Source organism: Lemur catta, chromosome X, assembly GCF_020740605.2.
Source record: "Lemur catta isolate mLemCat1 chromosome X, mLemCat1.pri, whole genome shotgun sequence".
NCBI lineage: Eukaryota > Metazoa > Chordata > Mammalia > Primates > Lemuridae > Lemur > Lemur catta.
In genome coordinates this window covers 44,848,746-44,872,163 of record NC_059155.1, presented here as the reverse complement: position 1 = coordinate 44,872,163, position 23,418 = coordinate 44,848,746, and the positions used below count along the sequence as shown (strand labels likewise).

Below are 23,418 nucleotides of genomic sequence, written 5' to 3'. Positions count from 1 at the left end.
GGTATTTGTCTTTCTGTGCCTGGCTTATTTCACTTAACATAAGTGATCTCCAGTTCCATACATGTTGCTGCACATTACATTATTTCATTCTTTTCATGGCTGAATAGTATTCTATCATGTAAATGTACTACATTTTCTTTATTGATTCATCCATTGATAGACACTTAGGTTAATTCCATATATTTACTGTTGTGAATAGTGCTACAATAAACATGCCAGGGCAGGTATCCCTTTGATAACCCTGATTTCTTTTCTTTTGGTAAATACCCAATAGTGGGATTTCTGGATCATATGGCAGTTCTGTTTTTAGTTTTTCTGAGAAATCTGTACGTTGTTTTCCATAGTGGCTATACTAATTTACATTCCCACCTATGCTGTATGAGACTTCTCTTTTCACCACATCCTTGCCAGCATCTGGTTTTTATTGTTGTTGTTGTTATTGTTATTGTTACTATTGTTTTTGTCTTTTTTTAATATTTTTTATTTCAGCTTATTAAGGGGGTACAAAAGCTCAGGTTATATATATTGCCCATGCCCCCCCATCACCCTGAGTCAGAGCTTCAAGCGTGTCCATTCCCCAGACGGTGCACATCGCACTCATCATGTAGGTATACACCCATCCCCTCCCCCCAGCCCCCACCTCTGTCCGATACCCAATTGGTGTTATTCCCAAATGTGCACTTAAGTGATAATCAGGGAAACCAATTTTCTGGTGAGTACATGTGGTGCTTATTTTTCCATTCTTGGGATACTTCACTTAATAGAATGGGTTCCAACTCTCTCCAGGAGAACAAAAGAGATTCTATATCACCATTATTTCTTATAGCTGAGTAATACTCCATGGTATACATATACCACATTTTACTAATCCACTCATGAATTGATGGGCATTTGGGTTGTTTCCACATCTTGGCAATTGTGAATTGTGCTGCTATAAACATTCGGGTACAGGTGTCTTTTTTATAGAATGACTTTTGTTCTTTTGGGTAGATGCCCAATAATGGTATTGCTGGATCGAATGGTAGGTCTGCTTGAATCTGTTTAAGGTATCTCCATTTTGCTTTCCACAGGGGTAGCACTAGTTTGCAGTCCCACCAGCAGTGTATGAGTGTTCCTGTGTCTCACACCAACATGTATTGTTTTGGGACTTTTTGATAAAGGCCATTCTCACTGGAGTTAAGTGATATCTCATTGTGGTTTTGATTTGCATTTCCCTGATGATTAGAGATGTTGAGCATTTTTTCATATGTTTGTTAGCCATTCTTATATCTTCTTTTGAAAAATTTCTATTCATGTTTTTAATATAGCTATCCTAAGGTAAGGTAAAATGTTGTGGTTATGATTGCATTTTCCTGATGATCAGTGATATTGAGTATTTTTTCATTTACCTCTTGGCCATTTGTATGTCTTCTTTTGAGAAATGTCTGTTCATATTTTTTGTCTACTTTTTAATGACATTATTTGTTTTTATACTGATGGTTGAGTTCCTTGTATATTCTGCATATTAGTCCCTTGTCAGATGAATAGTCTACAAATATTATCTCCTATTCATCAGGTTATCTCTTCACTCTGTTGATTGTTTCCTTTGCTGTGCAGAAGCTTTTTAGTTTAATATAATTCTCTTCGTCTATTTTTGTTTTTGTTGCCTGTACTTTTCAAGTCTTAGCCATAAAATCTTTGGCTACACCAATGTCCTGAAGTGTTGCCCCTGTTTGCTTTTAGTAGCATTATAATTTTGGGTCTAACGTTTAAGCCTTCTTCCACCTTGAGTTGATTTTTGTAGATGGTGAGAGATACGGGTCCTGTTTCATTCTTCTACATATGGATATGTAATTTTCTCAGCACCATTTATTGAAGAGAGGGTCCTTTCCCCAATTTATGTTCTTAGCAGCTTTGTCAAAAATCAGTTAGCTATAAATATGTGGATTTATTTCTGGGTTCTCTGTTCTATTACATTGGTCTATGTGTTCATTTTTATTCCAATATCATGCTGTTTGGGTTACTATAGCCTTTTAATATATTTTGAAGTTAGGTAGTATGATGCCTCCAGTTTTGTTATTTTTGCTTAGGACTGCTTTGGCTCTTTGGGCTCTTTTTTAGTTCTCTATGAATTTTGATATTTTTTTCTATTTTTGTGAAAAAATGAAATTGATATTTTAATCGGGGTTACATTGAATCTGTAGATTGCTTTGGATAGTGTGGTCATTTTAATAATAGTAATTATTCTGATTCATGATCATGGATGTCTTTCCATTTGTTTCTGTCCTTTTCGATTTCTTTCATTAGTGATTTTAGTAGTTTTCCTTATAGAGAGAGATCTTTTACCTCCTTGGTTGAATTTATTCCTACGTATTTTTTTAAGCTATTGTAAATGGTATTGACTTCTTTTTTTTTTTTTTTTTTTTTTTTTTTTTTTTTTTTTTTTTTTTTTTTGAGACAGAGTCTCACTTTGTTGCCCGGGCTAGAGTGAGTGCCGTGGCATCAGCCTAGCTCACAGCAACCTCAGACTCCTGGGCTTAAGCGATCCTACTGCCTCAGCCTCCCGAGTAGCTGGGACTACAGGCATGAGCCACCATGCCCGGCTAATTTTTTTGTATATATATTTTTAGTTGGCCAGATAATTTCTTTCTATTTTTAGTAGAGACGGGGTCTCACTCTTGCTCAGGCTGGTCTCGAACTCCTGACCTCGAGCGATCCACCCGCCTCGGCCTCCCAGAGCTAGGATTACAGGCGTGAGCCACCGCGCCCGGCCTTGACTTCTTGATTTCATTCTCACCTAGTTCATTATTGGTGTATAAAAATGCTACTGAGTTTTGTATATTGATTTTGCATCCTGCAACTTCACTCAATTTATTTATAAGATATAAGAGTTTTTTGGTGGAGTCTTTAGGGTTTTTTAGATATAAGATCATATCATCTGCAAAGAGGGACAAATTGACTTCTTTTCTGATTTGAATGCCTTTTAGTTCTTTCTCTTGTGTGATTGTGTGATTGCTCTGGCTAGGACTTCCAATACTATGTTGAATAGGAGTGGTGAAATGGGCATCCTTGTCTTATTCCACTTCTTAGAGGAAAGGCTTTTTAGCTTTTCCCCATTCAATATGATGTTAGCTGTGGGTTTGTCATATATGGCCTTTATTATATTGAGTTATCATTCTTCTGTGCTTAGTTTGTTGAGAGTTTTTGTCTTAAAGGGATGTTGAATTTCATCAAATGCTTTTTCTTTGTCTATTGAAATGATCATATGGTTTTTGTCCTTCATTCTGTTGATGTGATGTATCATGTTTATTGATTTGTATATGTTGAACCATCTTTGCATCCCTGGGATAAATCCCAGTTGATCATAGTATATTATCTTTTTGATGTGCTGTTGGATTTGGTTTACTAGTATTTTGTTGAAGATTTTTGCATCTCTATTCATCAGGGATATTGGCTTGTAGTTTCCTTTTATTGTTGCATCTTTATCAGGTTTTGTTATCAGGGTAATGCTAACTTTGAAGCATTTGTTAGGGATAATTCCCTCCTTTTCAATTTTTGGAATAGTTTGAGGAGAATTGGTGTTAGTTCTTTGAAAGTATAGTAGAATTTGGCCATGAAGCCCTCCAGTACTGGAATTTTCTTTGTTTGGAGACTTTTTATTACTGATTCAATCTTATTACTCATTACTGGTTTGTTCAAGTTCTTGGTAGATTGTATGTGTCCACAAAGTTATCTTTTAGGTTTTCCAGTTTGTTAGTGTATAGTTATTAATAAGAGTCTCTGGTGATATTTTTTATTTCTGTGTTATTAGTTATATCATCTCCTTTTTCATTTCTGATATTGTTTATTTTGGTCTTCTCTCTTTTTCTCTTGGTTAGTCTTGCTAGCAAGTTATTAGGTTTGTTTATCTTTTCAAAAATCCATCTTTTCATTTGATTGATGTTTTGTACTGTTGGTTTTTTGCCTCTTTTTGTTTAGTTCTGGTTTTATCTTTATTTTTTCTTTCCTTCTACTAATTTTGGGTTTGGTTTTTTTTTCTTGCTTCTCTAATTCCTTGAGGTACATCCTTATATTGTTTATTTGAAGTCTTGCTACTTTTTTGATACACGCATTTATTGCTATAAACTTCCCTTTTAGCACTGCTTGCTATATCCCACAGGTTTTGGTATGTTGTGTTTCAGTTTTCATTTGTTTCAAGAAATTATTTTATTTCTTCCTTCAGGATCATGTTTAATTTCCATGTATTTGTACAGTTTCCAAAGTTCCTTTTTTTATTGTTTTCTAGTTTTATTCTACTTTTATTCTGAGAAGATACTTGGTATAATTTTGATTTTTGAAAATGTCTTGAAACTTGTTTTGTATCCTAACATATGGTCTACCCTGGAAAATGTTCCATGTACTGAGAGAAGAATGTGTATTTTGTATCTGTTCAATGAAATCTGTAAATGTCTGTTAGGTCCAGTTGGTCTAATGTATAGTTTAAACCCAGTGTTTCTTTGTTAATTTTCTGTCTAGAGGATCTAGCTAATGTGGAGAGTCTGATATTGAAGCCCCCAGCTGTTATTGTATTAGGGTCTCTTTGTCCCATTAGATTTAATATTTGCTTCATATATTTAGGTGCTCCAATGTTGGGTACACATGTTTAGAATTATTATATCTTCTTGCTGAATTAATTCCTTTATCATTATCTAATGACCTTTATTTTCTCTTTTTACTGTTTTTAACTTAAACTCTGTTTATCTGATATAAATGTAGCTACTCCTGCTTGTCTTGGTTTCCATTTGCATGGAATATCTTTTTTTCATTCCTTTACTTTCATTCTATATGTGTTTTTACAGGTGAGATGACTTTCTTCTAGACAGCATATTGTTGGGGCTCTACTTTCATTTCTTTTACTCCTCCAAATCTCATGTTGACATTTTATCCCCAGTGTTGGAGGTGGGGCCCAAAGGGAGGTATTTGGGTCATGGAGGTAGAGTCTTCATGAATGGCTTGTTTCATTCTTATGGTAATGAGGGACTTCTCACTCTATTAGTGCCAGTGAAAGTTGGTTTTTAAAAAGAACCTGGCACCTCCCCCCTTTCTCTCTTGCTTCCTTTCTTGCCATGTGATCTCTGCACACACTGCCTCCCCTTCACCTTCTGCTGCGAGTGGAGGCAGCCTGAAGCCCTCACCAGCAGCAGACAGCACCATGATTTTTGTATAGCCTATATAACTATGAGCCAAATAAACCTGTTTTCTGCATAAATTATCCAGCCTCAGGTATTCCTTTATAGCAACACAAATGGTCTAAGATAATTGGGTCATGTTTTTTTATCCATCCAGCCATTCTATATATTTTGAGTGGAAAGTTTAATTTGTGTGTGTTCAATATTATTATTTATATGTGAGGACTTATTCCTTTCATTTTATTACTTTATTTCTGGATGTTTTTATATCCTTTGTTTTTTCCTTTCTCTCATTGTTTCTGATTGAGGTTTGGTGATTTTCCTATAGTGGTAACATTTGATTCCTTTCTCTTCCTTATTTGTGTGTTTGCTTTACCAGTGAGTTTTATATTTTCATGTATTTTTATGATGGTAGATACTGCCCTTTCACTTCCAGATGTAGAACTCTTTTAAGCACTTTGTAGGGCCAGTTTAGTGGTGATGAATTCCCTCAGCTTTTGCTTGTCTGCAAAAGACTTTATTTGTCCTTCATTTTTATGAAGGATAACTTTGCTTGATATAGTATCCTTGGCTGCCAGTAGTTTCTTTCACCACTTTGAATATTATAATCCCATTCTCTCCAGGCCCATAAGGTTTCTGCTGTGAAATACACTGTTAGTCAGATCAGGGTTGCTTTATAATTGGCTAGACTCTTCTCTCATTCTGTTTCTGTTTTTGACTTTTGACAGTTTGAGTATAATATGCCATGGAGAAGACATTTTTGAATTGTATCTCTTTGGGGATCTCTGTGCTTCCTGTATCTGAATGTTTAATTTGCATGCTAGACCTCGAAAGTTTTCAGATATCATTTTATTAAATAGGTTTTCTATCCCTTTTATTTCCTCTTCACCTTCTGGGACACCAAAAATTTAAATATTTGGTCACTTTTTGGTGTCCCACATGTCACTGAGGCTTTGCTGTTTTCTTGTTTTTTTTTTTTTAATTTTTGTCTGACTGAGTCATTTCAAAAGACCTGTCTTCAAGTTCTGAAATTCTTTCTTCTTCTTGATCTAGTCTATTGTTGAAGCTTTCAAATGTATTTTGGATTTCATTTAGTTAAATCTTTAGTTACATAATTTCTGTTTGGTTATTTTTTGTGATATCTATCTCTTTGGTAAATTCCTCATTCATATCCTGAATTGTGTTTCTGATTCTTTGTGTTGTTTTTCTGTATTTTCTATATCTCATTGAGCTTCTTCGATATTCTTTTTAATTCTTTTTCTGGGATTTCATAAATTTCTTTTTGCAATGGTTTGCAGGAGAATTATTGTGTTTCTTCATAGCTGTCATATTTCCTTGCTTTTTGTTGTTCTTTATGTCTTTATGTTGATATCTATGCATCTTGTGTAATAGTCACTTCTCCCAGTTTTTTTAATTTGCTTTCATTGGGAAGACTTTGTCCTGAAGATGTATTAATAGTGTTAATTGGATAGAGCACTTTGATTCTGAGTGCATGCAGTAGTATATTCTTTATATGATTTTTTGGCTCTAAACAACATCAGTGGTGTCTGTGATTTCCTCAGTGGCTAAGGGTGCAGTTTTTAATGGAGGCTGTTGTGAAGTTTTGCTGGAGACACCATATAGGCCAGTCTTTAGGTTTCAGTGGTGTTAACAGTGGGCTGAATGTGGCTGGCACTAGTGTTAGCTGCTACACTGGTCCAGGTGGGCTGATTCTTGGGACTCCAGGTAGCCTGCTTGGATGCTGCTAGTGGCAGTGGTAGGCCAGGTAGGTGAACATGTTCTCAGGTCCCTGGGCAGCAGGCATGGCATGGGCAATGACAGTAGTAGTGACAAAATAACCTTCTGGCTCCCAAGAAGTCTGTGCTGGTGATGGTGGTAGCAGCAGTGGGCAGGCCAGTCCGCAGGCCTTTAGGCCCCTGGGAGTAGTACTCAGATGCCAACAGTGATGGACAGGACTGGGCAGTCCCCAGGCCCCCAGATGGCATACTCAGGCACTGTGGTGGGGTGGAGCCAGTCTGGGCAGACCTGTCCTTAGGCCCCCTGCTGGTGCATACAGTTGCCAGCTGTTGTAGGCAGGGGCAGGGTAATCCCCAGGCCCCCTGCAGAATACTTAGGTGGTGGCAGCAGCAGCTGTGCTGCAGCCCTTCTACTGTGGAGGGCAAGGTTGCTTTCAGTGGCAGTAGCTGCATGTAGGTGACTGGGTAGCATGTGTTTCGTTTGCACTTTGGCACTAGGCACCAGCCTGCTATGGTGGTGACTGATGGTGGGGAATATCAGTGGGGTTCCAGTGATGTGGAAGTACAGGGACTATTGAACCCCCAGGCAGGATACAGTCTGGTGGGGGTTGGCCTGTCCATATGGTGGCTTGCTATAGCTCTTTAGGACTGAACAGTTATATGGAACCCAGCGTGAGCTACCCCTCTGGAGCAATGCCTTTGTGTAGTCTCCAGGCAGCTCCCTATATTAGTCTCAGGACCTGGAAGGGTCTGGGGGATCTCCCATGGCTGGAATTTCAGGAGTCTGTGGCAGGAATATGGACCACTAGGATTCTTTCACTCTTTCCTTGCAATGGGGAGCCTCTCCAGGCTTTGACCAATTCCGGCCAAACAGGTTGCCTTACTTCCCTCGATTTTCTTGCTTTAGGTATTTCCTGTCATTTCTCTGTTGAATTCCAGTGTTCTCTCCTTGGTGATCTATTCAAAGTGTGTTTATGTAACTTGCTATCTTGATTCTTTTTTGTGGAGGAAGCAAGTACCAGATACCTCTGGTCAGCCATCTTGAAACCCCTCTGTTCAGTGCTTTTATCATGATAATGTTGAATTCTCCTTTTTTATGTGAATCACATCACCAAGCTGTGGTTGATATATGAGGGCTGCCCAGAAAGTATCCAGCCATGTAATATGAAAAATAGAAACATTTATTAAAGAAGACACAAAATAACAAGAAACTTTGTGTATAGGACAATGACTCCTCAGTCCCCTTCAAAGTAGGCACCTTGGGACCTCACATAATTCTTCCAGTGTCTCCTAACCTAACCCATACCCATTCAACATTCTTAGGGGTTCTGCTTGTTGCAGGCCTTCCAGAATGTGGGTCACTTTCAACAGATTCTTGACCATCGTTGAAGTGTTTGTACACCCTTTTATTTGCACTACACTCATTGCATTGTCCCTGAAAGCCTTCTAAATCTTCCGAATAGTTTCTGCAGAAGAATGTTCAAACTTAATGCAAAATTTGATACGGATTCATTGCTCTACTCATTTTGGATGTGATGGCCACACAGTACACATACTCAATGGCATCTAGTACCCCACTGACTAGTACAGTGAGTCGTCATTGTTCATGCATGCGCATTACAGTCCCCTCTGCTTGGCTGCCAGGTTACATTGATGCCATGCAAACCATTCTTGTTAGTTTAACAATGGCTGGATACTTTCTGGGCAGCCCTAGTATAAAAAGCTGTATATCTTAGTTTGTTCACACTTCTATAACAATAAACCATAAACTGGGTTACTTAAAACCAACAGAAATTTTTCTTTCTTTTTTTTTTTTCTGAGACAGTCTCACTCTGTTGCCCAGGCTAGAGTGCCGTGGCGTCAGCCTAGCTCACAGCAACCTCAAACAATCCTACTCAAGCAATCCTACTGCCTCAGCCTCCCGAGTAGCTGGGACTACAGACATACGCCACCATGCCTGGCTAATTTTTCTATATATTTTTTAGTTGTCCGGTTAATTTCTTTCTATTTTTTAGTAGAGACGGGGTCTCGCTCTTGCTCAGGCTGGTCTTGAACTTCTAACCTCGAGCGATCCTCCTGCCTCGGCCTCCCAGAGTGCTAGGATTACAGGCGTGAGCCACCGCGCCCGGCCAGAAATTTATTTCTTACAATTCAGTTCCATGATCAAGGTGCCAACAGATTTGTTGTCTGGTGAGGGCCCACTCCCTGGTTCACACATGGAGCCTACTCACTGTACCCTCACATGGTAGAAGGGGCTAGCTAGCTATCTGGGTTATCTTTTATAACTAATCCCGTGATCTGATCATCTCACAACAGCCTCACATCCTAATACCATCACCTTGAGAATTAGGATTTCAATTATGAATTTGGGGGGAACATAAGCATTCAGTCCATTCCACTGTATGTATTTAATGTATACATCTCAATGAATTTTGGAATCAATATACACCCTGAAAAACCATCACTATCATCAAGGTCATAAACATATCCATCACCTCCCAAAGATTCTTCTTACCACCTTTATTATTATTATCATTATTATTATTGGTATTTTCTTGGTAAGAATACTTAATATAAGATGTACACTTTTAGCAATTTTAAGTATTCAATACAGTATTGTCACCTGTAGGCACTATGCTGCATAGTAGAGCTGCAGAATTTATTTATCTTGCATAACTGAAATTTTGTACTCTTTAACCATCAACTACTGATATTCCCCTCTCCCCAGCTCCTGGCAACCACATTTTACAGTACTCTCTGCTTCTATAAGTTTGACTATTTTAGATTCTACATGTGGTATCATATATTATGTGCTTTTTTTATGTCTGGCTTACGTCACTTAACATACCACCCTCCAGGTCCCTATATGTTATCATAAATAGCATAATCTTATTTTTTCTGCTGAATAATATACCATTGTATGTATGTATCACTATTTCTCTATCCATTTGTGTATTGGTGGACATTTAAGTTATTTCTATGTCTTGGTTATTGTGAATAACGCTGTGAACATGTGAGTATAGATCTTCAAGATTGTGATTTTAATTCCTTTGAATATATAATCAGAATTGGTTTTCTAGATCATGTTATAATTCTACTTTTAATTTTTGAGGAACCTCCATACTATTCTACCAAGTAAACCTACCAGTCTATGTTCCTAGCAACAGAATACAAGGGTTCATTTATCTCTACGTGCTCGCCAACACTAGATTTCTTTTTTTAATAATGAGCATCCTAAGAGGTGTCAGGTGTTGTTATATCATTGTAGTTTTGATTTGCATTACCCTGATGAATAGTGACGTTTTATATACCTGTTGTCTATTTGTATGTCTTTTTTGGAAGAAATGTCTTATTCAGATCTTTGCTCATTTTTAATTGGTTTTGTTGTTGTTGTTGTTGTTGCTGCCATTCAGTTGTAAAAGTTTTTATACATTTTGAATATTAACCTCATACAGTTATAAGGTTTGCATATACATTCTCACATTCCATAAATTTGCCATTTTTATTTTGCTGATTGTCTCCTTGGCTGTGCAGAAGCTTTGTTACTTTTATGTTATCTGAGTTATTTTTGCTTTTGTTGCCTCTGCATTTGATTGATGCCATATCCACAAAATCATTGCTAAGAGCAATGTCTATGAGTTTATTCCCTATGTTTAGGAGTCTTACTGTTTCAGGTCTTATGTTTAAGTCTTTAAGCCATTCTCAGTTAATTTCTGTGTAGTGTAAGATAAGGGTCCACTTTCATTCATTCTTTTACAAGATATCCAGTTTCCCAAGACCATTTGTTGAAAATATTGTCCTTTCTCCATTGTGTATACTTGGTGCCCTTTTCAAAAATTAGTCAATCATATATGCATGGATTTCTGGACTCTTCTGTTGATCTATTTGTTTTTATGTCCACACCATACTCTTTTGAATATCATAGCTTTGAAATATAGTTTGAAATCGGGAAGCGTGAGGCCTCTAGCTTTGTTCTTTTTTTTAATTTTTCATTTCAGCATATTACAGGGATACAAATGTTTAGGTTACATATATTGCCTTTGCTACGCCCAAGTCAGAGCTTCAAGCATGTCCATCTCCTAGATGGCATGCACCACACCCATTAGTTGTGAATATACCCATCCCCTCCTCCCCCACACCTACTCGACACCTGATGAATATTACTACTATATGTACACATAAGTGTTGATCAATTAATACCAATTTGATGATGAGTACATGTGATGTTTTTCTATTCTTGTGATACTTCACTTAGTAGAATGGGCTCCAGCTCTATCCAAGATAATTCAAGAGGTGCTAGATCACCATTGTTTTTGTAGCTGAGTAGTACTCTGTGGTACACATATACCACATTTTATTAATCCACTCATGTATTGATGGGCACTTGTGTTGTTTCCACATCTTTGCAATTGTGAATTGTGCTGCTGTAAACATTAAAGTGCAGATTATTTTTTTTATAGAATGTCTTTTTTTTCCTTTGGATAGATGCCCAGTAATGGGATTGCAGGATCAAATGGTAGTTCAACTTGTATCTCTTTGAGGTATCTCCATATTGTTTTCCATAGAGGTTGTACTAGCTGGCAGTCCCACCAGCAGTGTGTGAGTGTTCCTATCTCTCCGCATCCACACCAACATTTATTGTTTTAGGACTTTTTAATAAAAGCCATTCTCACTGGAGTTAAGTGATCTCTCACTCTGGTTTTGATTTGCATTTCCCCGATGATTAAAGCTGTTGAGCATTTTTTCATGTTTGTTGGCCATTGGTCAGTCTTTTGAAAAGTTTCTGTTCATGTCCTTTGCCCACTTTTTAATAGGGTTGTTTGATTTTTTTCTTGCTGATTTTCCTGAGTTCTATATAGATTCTAATTATCAGCCCTTTATCAGATGTGTAGTATGTGAATATTTTCTCCCATTCTTTAGGTTGTGTTTGCTCTTGTGATAGTTTGCTTGGCTGTGCATAAGCTTTTTAATTTGGTCAGATCCCATTTATTTATTTTTGTTGTTATTGTGATTGCCTCGGGGGTCTTCTTCATAAATTCTTTCCCTAGGCCTATGTTTATAAGAGTTTTTCCAACATTTTCTTCTAGAATTCTTATAGTTTCGTGCCTTAGGTGTAAGTCTGTTATCCATCGTGAGCTGATTTTTGTGAGAGGTGAGCGGTGTGGATCCTGTTTCAGTCTTCTACATGTGGCTATCCAGTTTTCCCAGCACTATTTATTAAATAAGAATTCTTTTCCCCAGTGTATGTTTTTGTCTGCTTTGTCAAAGATCAGGTGGAAATATGAGGATGGTTTTATATCTGGGTTCTCATTATTTCATTGGCCTATGTCTCTGTTCTTGTGACAGTACCATGTTGTTTCAGTTTCTATAGCCTTGTAGTATAGCTTGAAGTCTGGTAAATTGTTTCCTCCCAATTTATTTCTAAATGTAATCTTGTCAAAATTTGCTTTTGCTATATCGGGTCTTCTCTGGTTCCTTACAAAGCGTAGAATTATTTTTTCTAGATTTGCAAAAAATGATGTTGGCATTTTGATAAGGATTGCATTGAATCTGTAGATTACTTTGGGTAGTATAGACATTTTAACAATGTTGATTCTGCCGATCAATGAGCATGGTGTGGTTTTCCATCTGTTTACGTCCTACTGGCTTTTTTAACATGTTCTTTTCAGTGTAAATTCTGATATGCATTGGCTTGCTTTATGCAGCATATAGGCCTTGACTAACTGCTGTATGTCAGGTGTTGTTCTAGGAGCTATGGTAGGAAACTTTCTATGAGGAATCATATTAGCTTGGCATTTAGCGGTTATTTAAAATAATCCTGTGTACATGAAAACCTAGATTAGATCCATAAGCAGACTGCTATTTCAAGTTAGCAGTATTGGTAAGATTTTCACAATAGTCCAGAGAATGGCCTCACAATACAGAGCAATTCATACATATTTCATTTTGGAAAGCATACATAGAAATCTGATTGATAGATAAATAATCTTATTGTAGCTGTGTAATAATCACCCAAAATCTTACTCCTCTTTTGACAGTTTCTGTCAATTACATTGCTTGTTTTTCTGATTTCTAGTAGAAAAACAAGAGGAGAAAGTAATGGGATTTTACAAGTTAGCAGAAAAATACAGATACACATAGTTTACAAAGCTCTTCAGTTCATCTTGTAACAAAGTCTTGGTCCTTTTTCTTAGACCAGAAGATCAATTCAGAAGTTACTAGAATGGGAAAATAACAGATTATATCACAAGGTAAGAAATTTTAAGCAAATTACTGCTATGTTCATATATTTGTATTGTTACATAGAAAAAATAAGTACTACATGTGAATTTTTTAGGCCACAAAGGAATGGATTAGGGAACTAGTATTCAATTTTTAATATCTATTTCTGTGACATATTTTTAAGTTCTATGTTTTGTATCATATACTTCTGGACTTTCAGTGATTTATTCAAATGTATAGTTGTGATTAGTTTAAATTGATATAAAAATTCTTAACAAAACTATACTTTCTTAGCTTGCTTTGCACTGGAAGTTGACTAAAAGGAAATGCGAAACTAGCAATATGATGGAGTATGTAAGTATGAAGTTGTTTTTGATTACATTTTTGGGACTAATCCTAAATGTAACATTTTACTGTTTATCATTTATTGGCTATTCTTTCTGCCTTTTTTTCTCCTCATCCTGAACTTTTGTCAGTTAGAACATAGAAGTTTCCTTCCATCTTCTTTAGTTTTGTAGCCAACCTAAAATATCTTAAAAGCTAGCAATTATTTGGATCTTAGAAAAGTTTCAGCTAGCATATGTAAATGAAAACATTGTAAAACCTTAGTCTTCTTTTAACATAGGTATAAACCATAGCATGTGGTGGGGACAGCTGCTGTTGAACAAAATATTTCTAAATACAATCTTGTCAAAACTTGCATAAAATATTAATTGACTTCTGAATTCAAAATTCATATTTCTGGCTTTTTTTGGCTGACATTTAACTTTTAGTGACAAAACTATATGTTTGAATATTTGTTTTACTGAAAGCTATTAAAATCATAGTCATAAAACATAATTCACATATAGCCCTTGTGATCAATTTAGCATCATTGACATCCAAAAGAATATTAAATTTATCCAAGCTTCCAGTTGTTGACATGCAGTATATATTTAACAGTAAACATTCCATTTGTATTTCATAAATAAGCATTATTATGATATTTATCTCCACTTTGCATAGTTTTGGGGAAAATATTCAAATGACCACAAATCTAAAATCTACTGTAGATAAAACATTCAAAAACATCTTAGGTTTTTATTATATTTCCAAACATTTCTGTAATTAAAATGTTTTAATCAAACTATTTGGTACTTTGTTATTTTTCACAAACAACTTGTAAAAGATAGTAATCCTCAACTAATATCAGCTTTAATTGAAAAAATATATAGATATAATGTAAGAGTATTTTTAAAATCTGTATAGCATACTTTTAATCTCTTCAACTTTGGGGGGAGTAGGGGAAGGAGATAATAATATAATAGGGTTTGCTTCTCTGAAGCTAAACAAATAGTTATTATAAATTAGGTAATAAAAATTATTAGCTACAGTAAGTAGCTTTGTTTGCCAGCTTAATTTTTAAATTTCTGATCTAATGACAACTTGTGGTTTAAGTTCTTTACATTACTCTGTTTCATGTATTTCACTTTTTATAGTGCAGGATCAAAATATAGTCCTGTGAAAGTGATTACAGACTTCCTGGGTTATATATGTTATAAATGAAAAATATCTTGTCAATATATTCTTATTTTTATTTTACAGGTAATAATAATAGAATTCTTACCAAAATATCCCATATTCCGACCTGACTGAAGAGTTTTATCCAGTCACTTCTGTGTTATCTGTCATTTCCTACCCTTAGTGCCTTGTAGATGATTTTGGAATGAAGATGGTCTCCTTTGCTGTGTTCAATTTACTGTTTATAATGGTAGAATATTCTCCTTGCTCTTTTATTTGTGTTGGTGTATGAAGAAAATTTGCACATCTTTTTTTGTTGTTAAATGAGGCTTGTGTTTTGCACTCTCAAATTTTAAATACACACACACACGTGTGCATATACGTATATAGATAGTTGCCATTAAAGATAAAACATCAGTGCTGGTGTTTAAAAACAAAAACTTGTTCTGAGCATGCTGCCTTAGAATTTTCATACGCACTGTTTCTAAATATGCATCATTTTTCTAGGCTACTTGATGCTCTGTAATCCCTTACTGGACACACTTAAATAAGCTTTCGGTAGCTTTTAGAAATGGTTTTACTCTGCTTTAAAGGACATGCAATTAATAGCACTGGTTTTGTCCTGCACTTTGCTAAATTATCACTTATGTTAGTGGATAAAATATTTAACTCCTAAAGACTTGTAAATAGTGTCTCTTTACATAATGTAAAATGTGGTATGCCATGGTTTACGGAATGTAATATTCCTTTTACTGTATTGCCAACAATTCTGCATAGATTTGAATATGACTGAATTTTGCAAGTATCCTTTTGAATGTAGAGACTGTTAACATGCTGTTGTATGGCAAAGCCATAATAAGTATGTTAAGAATTTCAGGTGTAGGGCAGGTTTGCCCTTTGTAACAAGTGGATTAACATTGAAATCATTCTCAGATATTCTGCATAGCACCTGAAACCAAGAACCTTATTATTTCCATTTCATTTAATTCTCCACTCCCACTGCTAAAAGAATTTATTTGACATCTGACACATTTCACAGCCTCACCATTCTTCATTTATTTCCCTTTATGTAGCCTTTCCCTCATTTGAAAATACTCACAATTATGACCTTAAAGAAGTATTTTGAGATTTCAGACATCTTGGGAGGTATCCATGAAAGCCACCACTAACTGCTTTCTGGAGTTCTGATATTCTACTTTGGGAAAGAGGGAGAACTAATTGAGAAGTTGTACCTAAAGAATATATAGTAGCTGATTCATAATTGATAAAATATTCTCAATCCTCTTTTTAAAAACATTTGGATATTATTAATGAGAAAAGACCAAGTGTTTAGACAAAAGTATTTTAGTTCATAAATCCACCACACACGTAGCCATTTCATTGGTGCCTATTTCTCTGTTTCTCTTCACAACTAAGATGAGTGAAAAAGCACTACACTCTAAGTCTACTAGAATTTGAAATTTTAGTATAATAAAAGCTTTATATCACATTAATTCAACTGCAAACGTATGCCTCAGTAGGCATTATTTGTAATTCATAGTGCTAAAAATAAATTAAAACTGTCTGGGACTGAATATTTTATTTGTCATCTTACTCTTAATTGCTTTTAGTAAACTTTTTAGGCAAGCATTCATCCCAGTAAAGAGAACAATCATTTCTTCATACAAGGTCTAGCCTTTTTATACCACTTTTAAAATTTATGCCTAATTTGCAACCCACAATCCTTGACCAGTTAATAAAAAGAGGGGAAGAGGAGACGCTATTTGATATGTGATTGTAATTGTTTGCACACTTTTCCCCCTCCCTCTAAAGAGCCCCATTACCTCTATGCCACTCAGCCACCCCAAATCTCTAATTTTTAATGTATTGTATATGCCTACAAATACCATGTGTCTGCCTGCTGCAAAATTGAAGGTGTATTTTTATAGACAAGGTGAAAACCTCTGAAAATGCATACCAAATGTCTTGTTTTATAGCTAAGGTCAGGGAAAAATTGTATCTGTGGTTTATATGCCAGCTAATGTCATCAAATTTATGCTTCAAACTGTGACATTTTAATACCAAAATTGATTTCCAGCATAATGCAAAATATCTAATTATTATTTATAGATTAATTGCTTTCAAGTGTCAACCCTTAAAAATTTTTTTTCTGTAACCTTCAAATTTGACCATATGGTGGTCACAGTAGCTTTTTCTGCTATGTATAAATCATACTTGGTTTTGCTCAAAGAATAATAGGAAGTGATAAATCATTTCCATGAAACAAATACTGAGAAGGGAATAGAGTGTATCTGGAGGTGACAGAGTATAATTCAAGTCACAGTAGTATTTGTCATAAAAACCATTTGCCAGCATGTGTAAACTTACTTTTAAAACCTACTCTAATCACTCTTAAATTTATCATTTTATTGTTTATTATGCTGGTTGACTCATCGTAGTTTCTTCAACTACCCAGAAAACACCGAATTTTCTTTTTTTCTCTCTTATGTGACTGCTTTTTCAAACTGTTTTTCCTTACGGGGGTCTGATTCACAATTGGGTATTTTGGAGTCTTCTAGGGGGGTTGTTTTCAATGAAATTGGCTACAGTGAATGCTGAAATGACAGGGCACACTGTGGTGATTAATTCCTCCCCTATCGAGCCTTTTTTCTTTTATCCTTAGGATAAAACATACTTGTGTTTTTTCATTGGGTAGTATTTTTCTGAAAGTTGTTTTTAGATTGAAGAAAGTGTTTTTGAATTTCTTTATTACATTATATTCCTTTATGAAACCTGTCATGGTAGTTTCCAGAGAAAAATAACATGTATTTGCCAAAGTATATAAATCTCACAATGCTTTGAGGTTACAAGTTAAAACTGTTTTTTTTTTAATTAATGTTTCAGTGCTTCTCATTTGGCCCAAGATTCTTGCTTAATAAATTAGTCCAACTGGTAATTTTTAAGCTTTTCCAAAAGACCAATAGCATGTGTATTATTAACAACAAATATGGGCAAGTATCATTTACAGAGTTATTAACTCTGTCCTAGATATGTCTTTACTCTTTGTTCTCTCCTAACTCCTATGTTAATTTAGAAAAGAGACCATGATAGCGAAACTTTAGAAGAAGATGGAGAAGTGCCTTGTCTTTTTTGAACAAAGATAGCATATTATGCTGAAGGAAGCAGAATAAATGAATTGGTCAATCATTAAATTAGGAGTCATCCTTTTCAACTAGGTAAAAGAATATTTTACTAATGTATTATTTTTATTTTATTATACAAGGCCTGTTTCCTTGTTTTCCCCTAATCATGTGATATATTAGTGACAAAATATTACAAAACAGGATGATCAGTCACTTAAAATTAATATAATTCTGATGCTAGTAAACATGTAATTTTATGTGGTTCTGGAAGAACAGTAGTCTTTGATTGAAGCCCTACCAAAGCCCACTTAAGTATTTAATGCTCATGATATCCATATTATGATGTGTAAACACTGAGCAGTTAAACTGTGTTAATAGTTATCACTTTGCCATTTTTAATGAAATTTGTTCTTGTTTTTTGATAAGTTGAGTAAAGTTTAATAACATTTGTAAGCCTTTGAACAAATAGGGGTTTTTTCCAAATGTATGAGAGCTTTAAAAAATAATTAGCATTTTTATTTTGTTTACAAATAAGCTGCCACTTAAAAAAATAAAACCCTACTACTTGAATATAAAGCCCATAACAATATTTCATTAGAATTTACTATATTGACCTAAGAGGATATAGAAATTATATTCACCTGATTAACTGGAGCACTTTCACATAGTGAAAATATTTTTTGCTAATTTGATTATAAGTGTTCAAATTCATTGAAATTAGGTCCTCTTATGCCTATAAAAGTCTGCTTTTCAGAAAAATCTATTTTGCAACAATTCTCAGATTATTCAGATTCCTTTAAATGGTGAATTGTTGGGAAATTTTCCACAGAAAAGGAATAGGTTTTATTAATACCTATTCATGTAATATGAGGACTAAAAACAGTTCAAAGGTGTGTATATATAAATGACCTTATCTTGCCCCAAATTTCCCTTACCTGATTCTGAGCCAGGCTTTTTATTTTGATGATGGCAACCTGAGAATATGTTCTGCTTTCTGTGGACTTTGTCAAAATCATACTATATGAGGAAATGATCTAATATTGTGGGTCCCAGGCAAGTCACCTGAATTGCATGTCAGTATCTTCATCTGTTATAGAGTTGAAACTAGGGCTGGACAGAAAATTAGAGATCACTTAACATTCTGTGATTCTAGGAATCCTTAGGAAGGTTTTACTCTACTGAATCCCAGAATGATTATTCTCAGATCTACCACCCTCGGTGGAAACTCCTACAGTGCCTTGCACATAGTAAAATTTCAATTTGCTGACTGGCTGCTAGCTGATGTGTGTTAATACCACACAGACTCAGAGGACCCGATACCTGATAGACCTTAGTCCTTCCGTAAGAGTGAATATAATTTCCCTAGGAACTGAGGACTGAAGTCTCTGTGCTTTGCCTATGTGGAATCTGACTATACAGTTGGCATTCAGGCAAGAGTTATAGTTGTGACAATAATGGAAATATGGGAGAACCCACTTTGACATTTATATGAAGAGTTTCATATCCTATCCAACATCTGCTTTAGCATCTTATCAAGTTCCATACCCTCAAAAAGACCTATTGGAACAAATTGATAAAATTAGGTGGGAAGGAAAGTGGTATGGAATTCAAACCCAAGCCACTACTGGTTTAATTCTTAGCTCTGCTGCTTAATTCCTCTGTACCTCATGTCCTCATTGTTGAAGTGGGGACAATAATCTGGACCTACCTCACAGGGGAATTGAGGATTTTTTTTTTCAAATATTAGTGTACTTTGAAGATGACTGAAAGATATACTGGATATCATAATTGTATGATTTCTAAATAGAGTTCTTTAAATCCATGTTATGTTTTCTTTCTCAGTCAGATCTTACAGAATGATGTTGCAGTTGATCTGTTTTTTTCAGCAGTAAATTTCATTATTAATCCCCTATGTGTTAAACATGGGTATTTGTGTTATGCTAATACTTTAGGGAGGAAAAGCAGGTGGATGTAAACCAGTGGTTCCCAACTTGGGGCAAATGAAGATAGTGGGGAGGGTATCCTTGAGCCTTTTTCAATATTTCAAAAAATATACTAGAAATCATACACTTATCCATAATCCTGTTGCACAAGCCAACTAAGACATGTATTTTGCCTGTATTTCCATGCATTTTGCCTATATTCTTTCAATTCTCTCTGTTTATCAGCACTGATCAGAAGTTGTGAATGGCAGTATGTTTTTGATTAATAAAAAAATGAGAAAGCCTATTATATGCAACTTAGTAAATATCTGAAAACATGGGAAAGGAATAATGAAGGAATTCTTATGGTGAAAATGCTGGAAGCCACTTTTATAAAGGAACTAAGATTATTTGACCCTCTCCACAGATTGCTTACCTAGTCCTTAAATAATGAAATGCTAGAGAGAGAGAGAGAGAGAGAGAGAGAGAGAGAGAGAGAGAATATATGTATGTGTGTGTGTTGGCTGTATTGGGCTATATAATGTCAGGTTAGAATTTGCCTTCAGGTTTTTTTTTTCTGTTTCAGGGTGATATAACAGAGCTAATTTATTTAGGTGTGTACATGTAACTCATACATATACACACATACAGGATTACAAATGTGGAAAGTGTTATAATGTCATGTTCTAGCATTGGACTAAATTTCTGAGTCTCTTAAAGTATTTCTGTGTATAAACTCAACATGATGAATCAAGGCAATAATTTCTCAAATGTTCCTTTTATTCCTACTTATTTTGTTTGCTTTTGGCTTGATTTTTAAAATTTTTCATTTTTCTAGTACACAAATAGTGTAAAATTGTTTTACTGCCTGGACTTTGAAACAAGTAACAACTGTTTGAAATTATGTAATCTACAAGCTAGTTTGTCATGCTTGGACTAACCACATACAAATATGAATCTGGCTGCAAGAACAGGATATCCAGATAGCTAGAAAGTGAGCACTGATAAAATATCTGGTTGAGAAGCCTAGGATTTCTACTTTTTGGCAGAGGATTCCTGTTGGGACAGTTTTACCAGAAAAGAATAATAATGGATATGTCCATCCTAACCAAGAACTTTCATGCATCTTGTATTTGTTACATAGCCCGTGGAATGAATTCATTTTTCTCCCTTGAGTCCAGGAATGACTCCCCTAGAAGAACTCAACCTATATACAGCTGTGCCAAAATGAAGGATACCTGCCTCTCTGAAACTTTCACTGCTGCTTCTGTCGTCGTTCACTTGTCAGATAAAATTTTATTATCTCAGGATGCAAAATTAAAGTGTAAATCTGTGTTACTGAATTGAATTGTGTGTTTTTGGTGCATCTTCCTTTCTCTCTTCTCTTCCCTATGTTTTCATCATTATAAGGTAATTACATGAGAATTCCTTTTAAGAAGAGTATTTTGTATATTGCCCATTTCTGCCTTTGGTAGTGTTATGTCTGATCCCATAAGTAATTTATGCTATACAAGCATGACTTAGTGATACTGTGAATTCAGTTCCAGACCACCACAATAAAGCAAATATCACAATAAAGTCACACGTTTCAGGTTTCCCAATGCATATAAAAGTTATGTTTATGCTATAGTCTGTTAAGTATGCAATAACATTATGTCAAAAAAAGTACAACCCTTAATTCAAAAATACTCTATTGCTAAAAAATGCCAGTGATCATCTGAACCTTCAGTGAGTTGTAATCCTTTTCTTTGTGAAGGGTCTTGCCTTGATATTGATGGCTGCTGGCTAATGTTGGGGGTAGTTACTGAAGGTTGGAGTAGCTGTGGCAATTTATTAAAATAAGACAACAATGAAGTTTACCACATTGGCTCTTCCTTTCATGAAAGATTTCTATGTAGCTTGTGATGCTATTTTATAGCATTTTACCCACAGTAGTATCAAAGTTGAAGTCAGTCCTTTCAAATCTGCCACTACTTTATCAACTAAGTTTATGTAATATTCTAAATCCTTTGTTGTAATTTCAACATTGTTCATAACATTTTCACCAATAGAATCCAATCTCAAGAAATCACCTTTTTTTGCTCATCCATAAGAAGCAACTCTTCACTCATTCAAGTTTTATCATGGGATTGCAGCAATTCAATCACATCTTCAAGGTCCACTTCTGAAATTCTAGTTCTCTTGCTATTTTCACCACATTTGCAGTTACTTCCTCCACTGAAGTCTTGAACCTCTCAACTTCATCCATGAGGGTTTGAATCAACTTCTTCCAAACTCCTGTTAATGTTGATATTTTGACCTCCTCCCATGAATCACAAATGTTCTGAATGACATTTTTAATGGGGAATCATTTCTAGGAGGTTTTCAATGTACTTTGCCAGATCCATCAGAGGAATCACTATCTATGGCAGCTATAGCCTTACAAAATGTATTTCTTAAGTAATATGACTTGAAAATCAAAATTACTCCTTGATCCATAGGTTGAAAAATGGATGTTGTGTTAGGAAGCATGAAAACAGCATTAATCTTGTGCATCTCCATCACAGAACTTGGATGACCAGGTTCATTGTCAATGAGGAGTAATACTTTGAAAGAAATCTTTTCTTCTGAGCAGTAGGTCTCAACAGTGGGCTTAAAATATTTAGTAAACCTTGTCATAAACATATGTGCTGTCATCCAGACTTAATTTTTCCATGTATAGGGCACAGGCAGAGTAGATTTAGCATAATTCTTAAGGGTCTTAGGATTTTTGGATTGGTAAATTAACATTGGCTTCAACTTAAAGTCAGCAGTTGCATTATCCCCTAACAAGAGAGTCAGCCTGTCCTTTGAAGCTTTGAAGCCAGGCATTGACTTTTCCTCTCCTGCTATGAAAGTCCTAGATGGCATCTTCTTCCAATAGAAGGCTGTTTCATCTACATTGAAAATCTATAGTGTAGACACCTTCATCAGTTATCTAGATCTTCTAAATAACTTGCTGCTTCACCCTGTACTTTTATGTAATAGAGACGTCTTCTTTCCTTAAACCTCATGAACCAACCTGTGCTAGCTTCAAACTTTGCTTCTGCAGCTTCCTCACCTCTCTGCACCTTGACAGAATTGAAGAAAGTTGGGCCTTTCTCTGGGTTAGGCTTTGGCTTAAGACAATGTTGTGGTTAATTTGAGCTTCTATCCAGACCACTAAAACTTTCTCCACATCAGTAATAAGGTTTTTTAGCTTTCTTTTCATTCATGTTTTCACTGGAGCAGCACTTTTAATTGTGTTCAAGAACTTTTCCTTTGTATTCATAACTTTGCTAACTGTTTGGTACAAGAGGCCTAACTTTTGGCCTCTCTCAGCATTCAAGATGCCTTTCTCACTAAGCTTAATCATTTCTATCTTTGGGGTTAAAATGAGATATGTGCAACTCTTCATTTCACTTGAACACTTAGAGGCCATTGTAGGGTCATTAATTTGCCCAATTACAATAAAGTGTCTCAGGTATTAGGGAGGCCCAAGGAGAGGGAGAGAGATGGAGGAATGACAATTCAGGGGAGCAGTCAAAACACACACATTTAATAAGTTTTGCCATCTTACATGGGTACAGTTTTTGATTCCCCAAGCAATTACAAAAGTAACCTCAAAGATCACTGACCATAGATCACCATAGCAGATATAATAATAATGAAAAAGTTTGAAATAGTGTGAGAATTACCAAAATATAACAGAGACATGAAGTGAGCACATGCTGTTGGAAAAAATAGTGCCAATAGATTTGCTTGATACACG

At 35.4% G+C, this 23,418-nt stretch overlaps 1 protein-coding gene across 1 annotated transcript in view; it reads left to right on the top strand.

Moving 5' to 3' along the window:
* The window catches only part of CHIC1 (cysteine rich hydrophobic domain 1), an 86,600-nt gene extending 68,465 nt beyond the window's left edge, over positions 1 to 18,135 (top strand). Inside the window, exons 4-6 of the mRNA XM_045537525.1 lie at positions 13,078 to 13,134; positions 13,400 to 13,459; positions 14,690 to 18,135. Coding sequence (XP_045393481.1) covers positions 13,078 to 13,134; positions 13,400 to 13,459; positions 14,690 to 14,740 — 168 coding nt within the window. The 3' untranslated portion in view covers positions 14,741 to 18,135. The remainder of the gene's footprint in view (positions 1 to 13,077; positions 13,135 to 13,399; positions 13,460 to 14,689) is intronic.
* Positions 18,136 to 23,418: the final 5,283 nt, after the last annotated feature.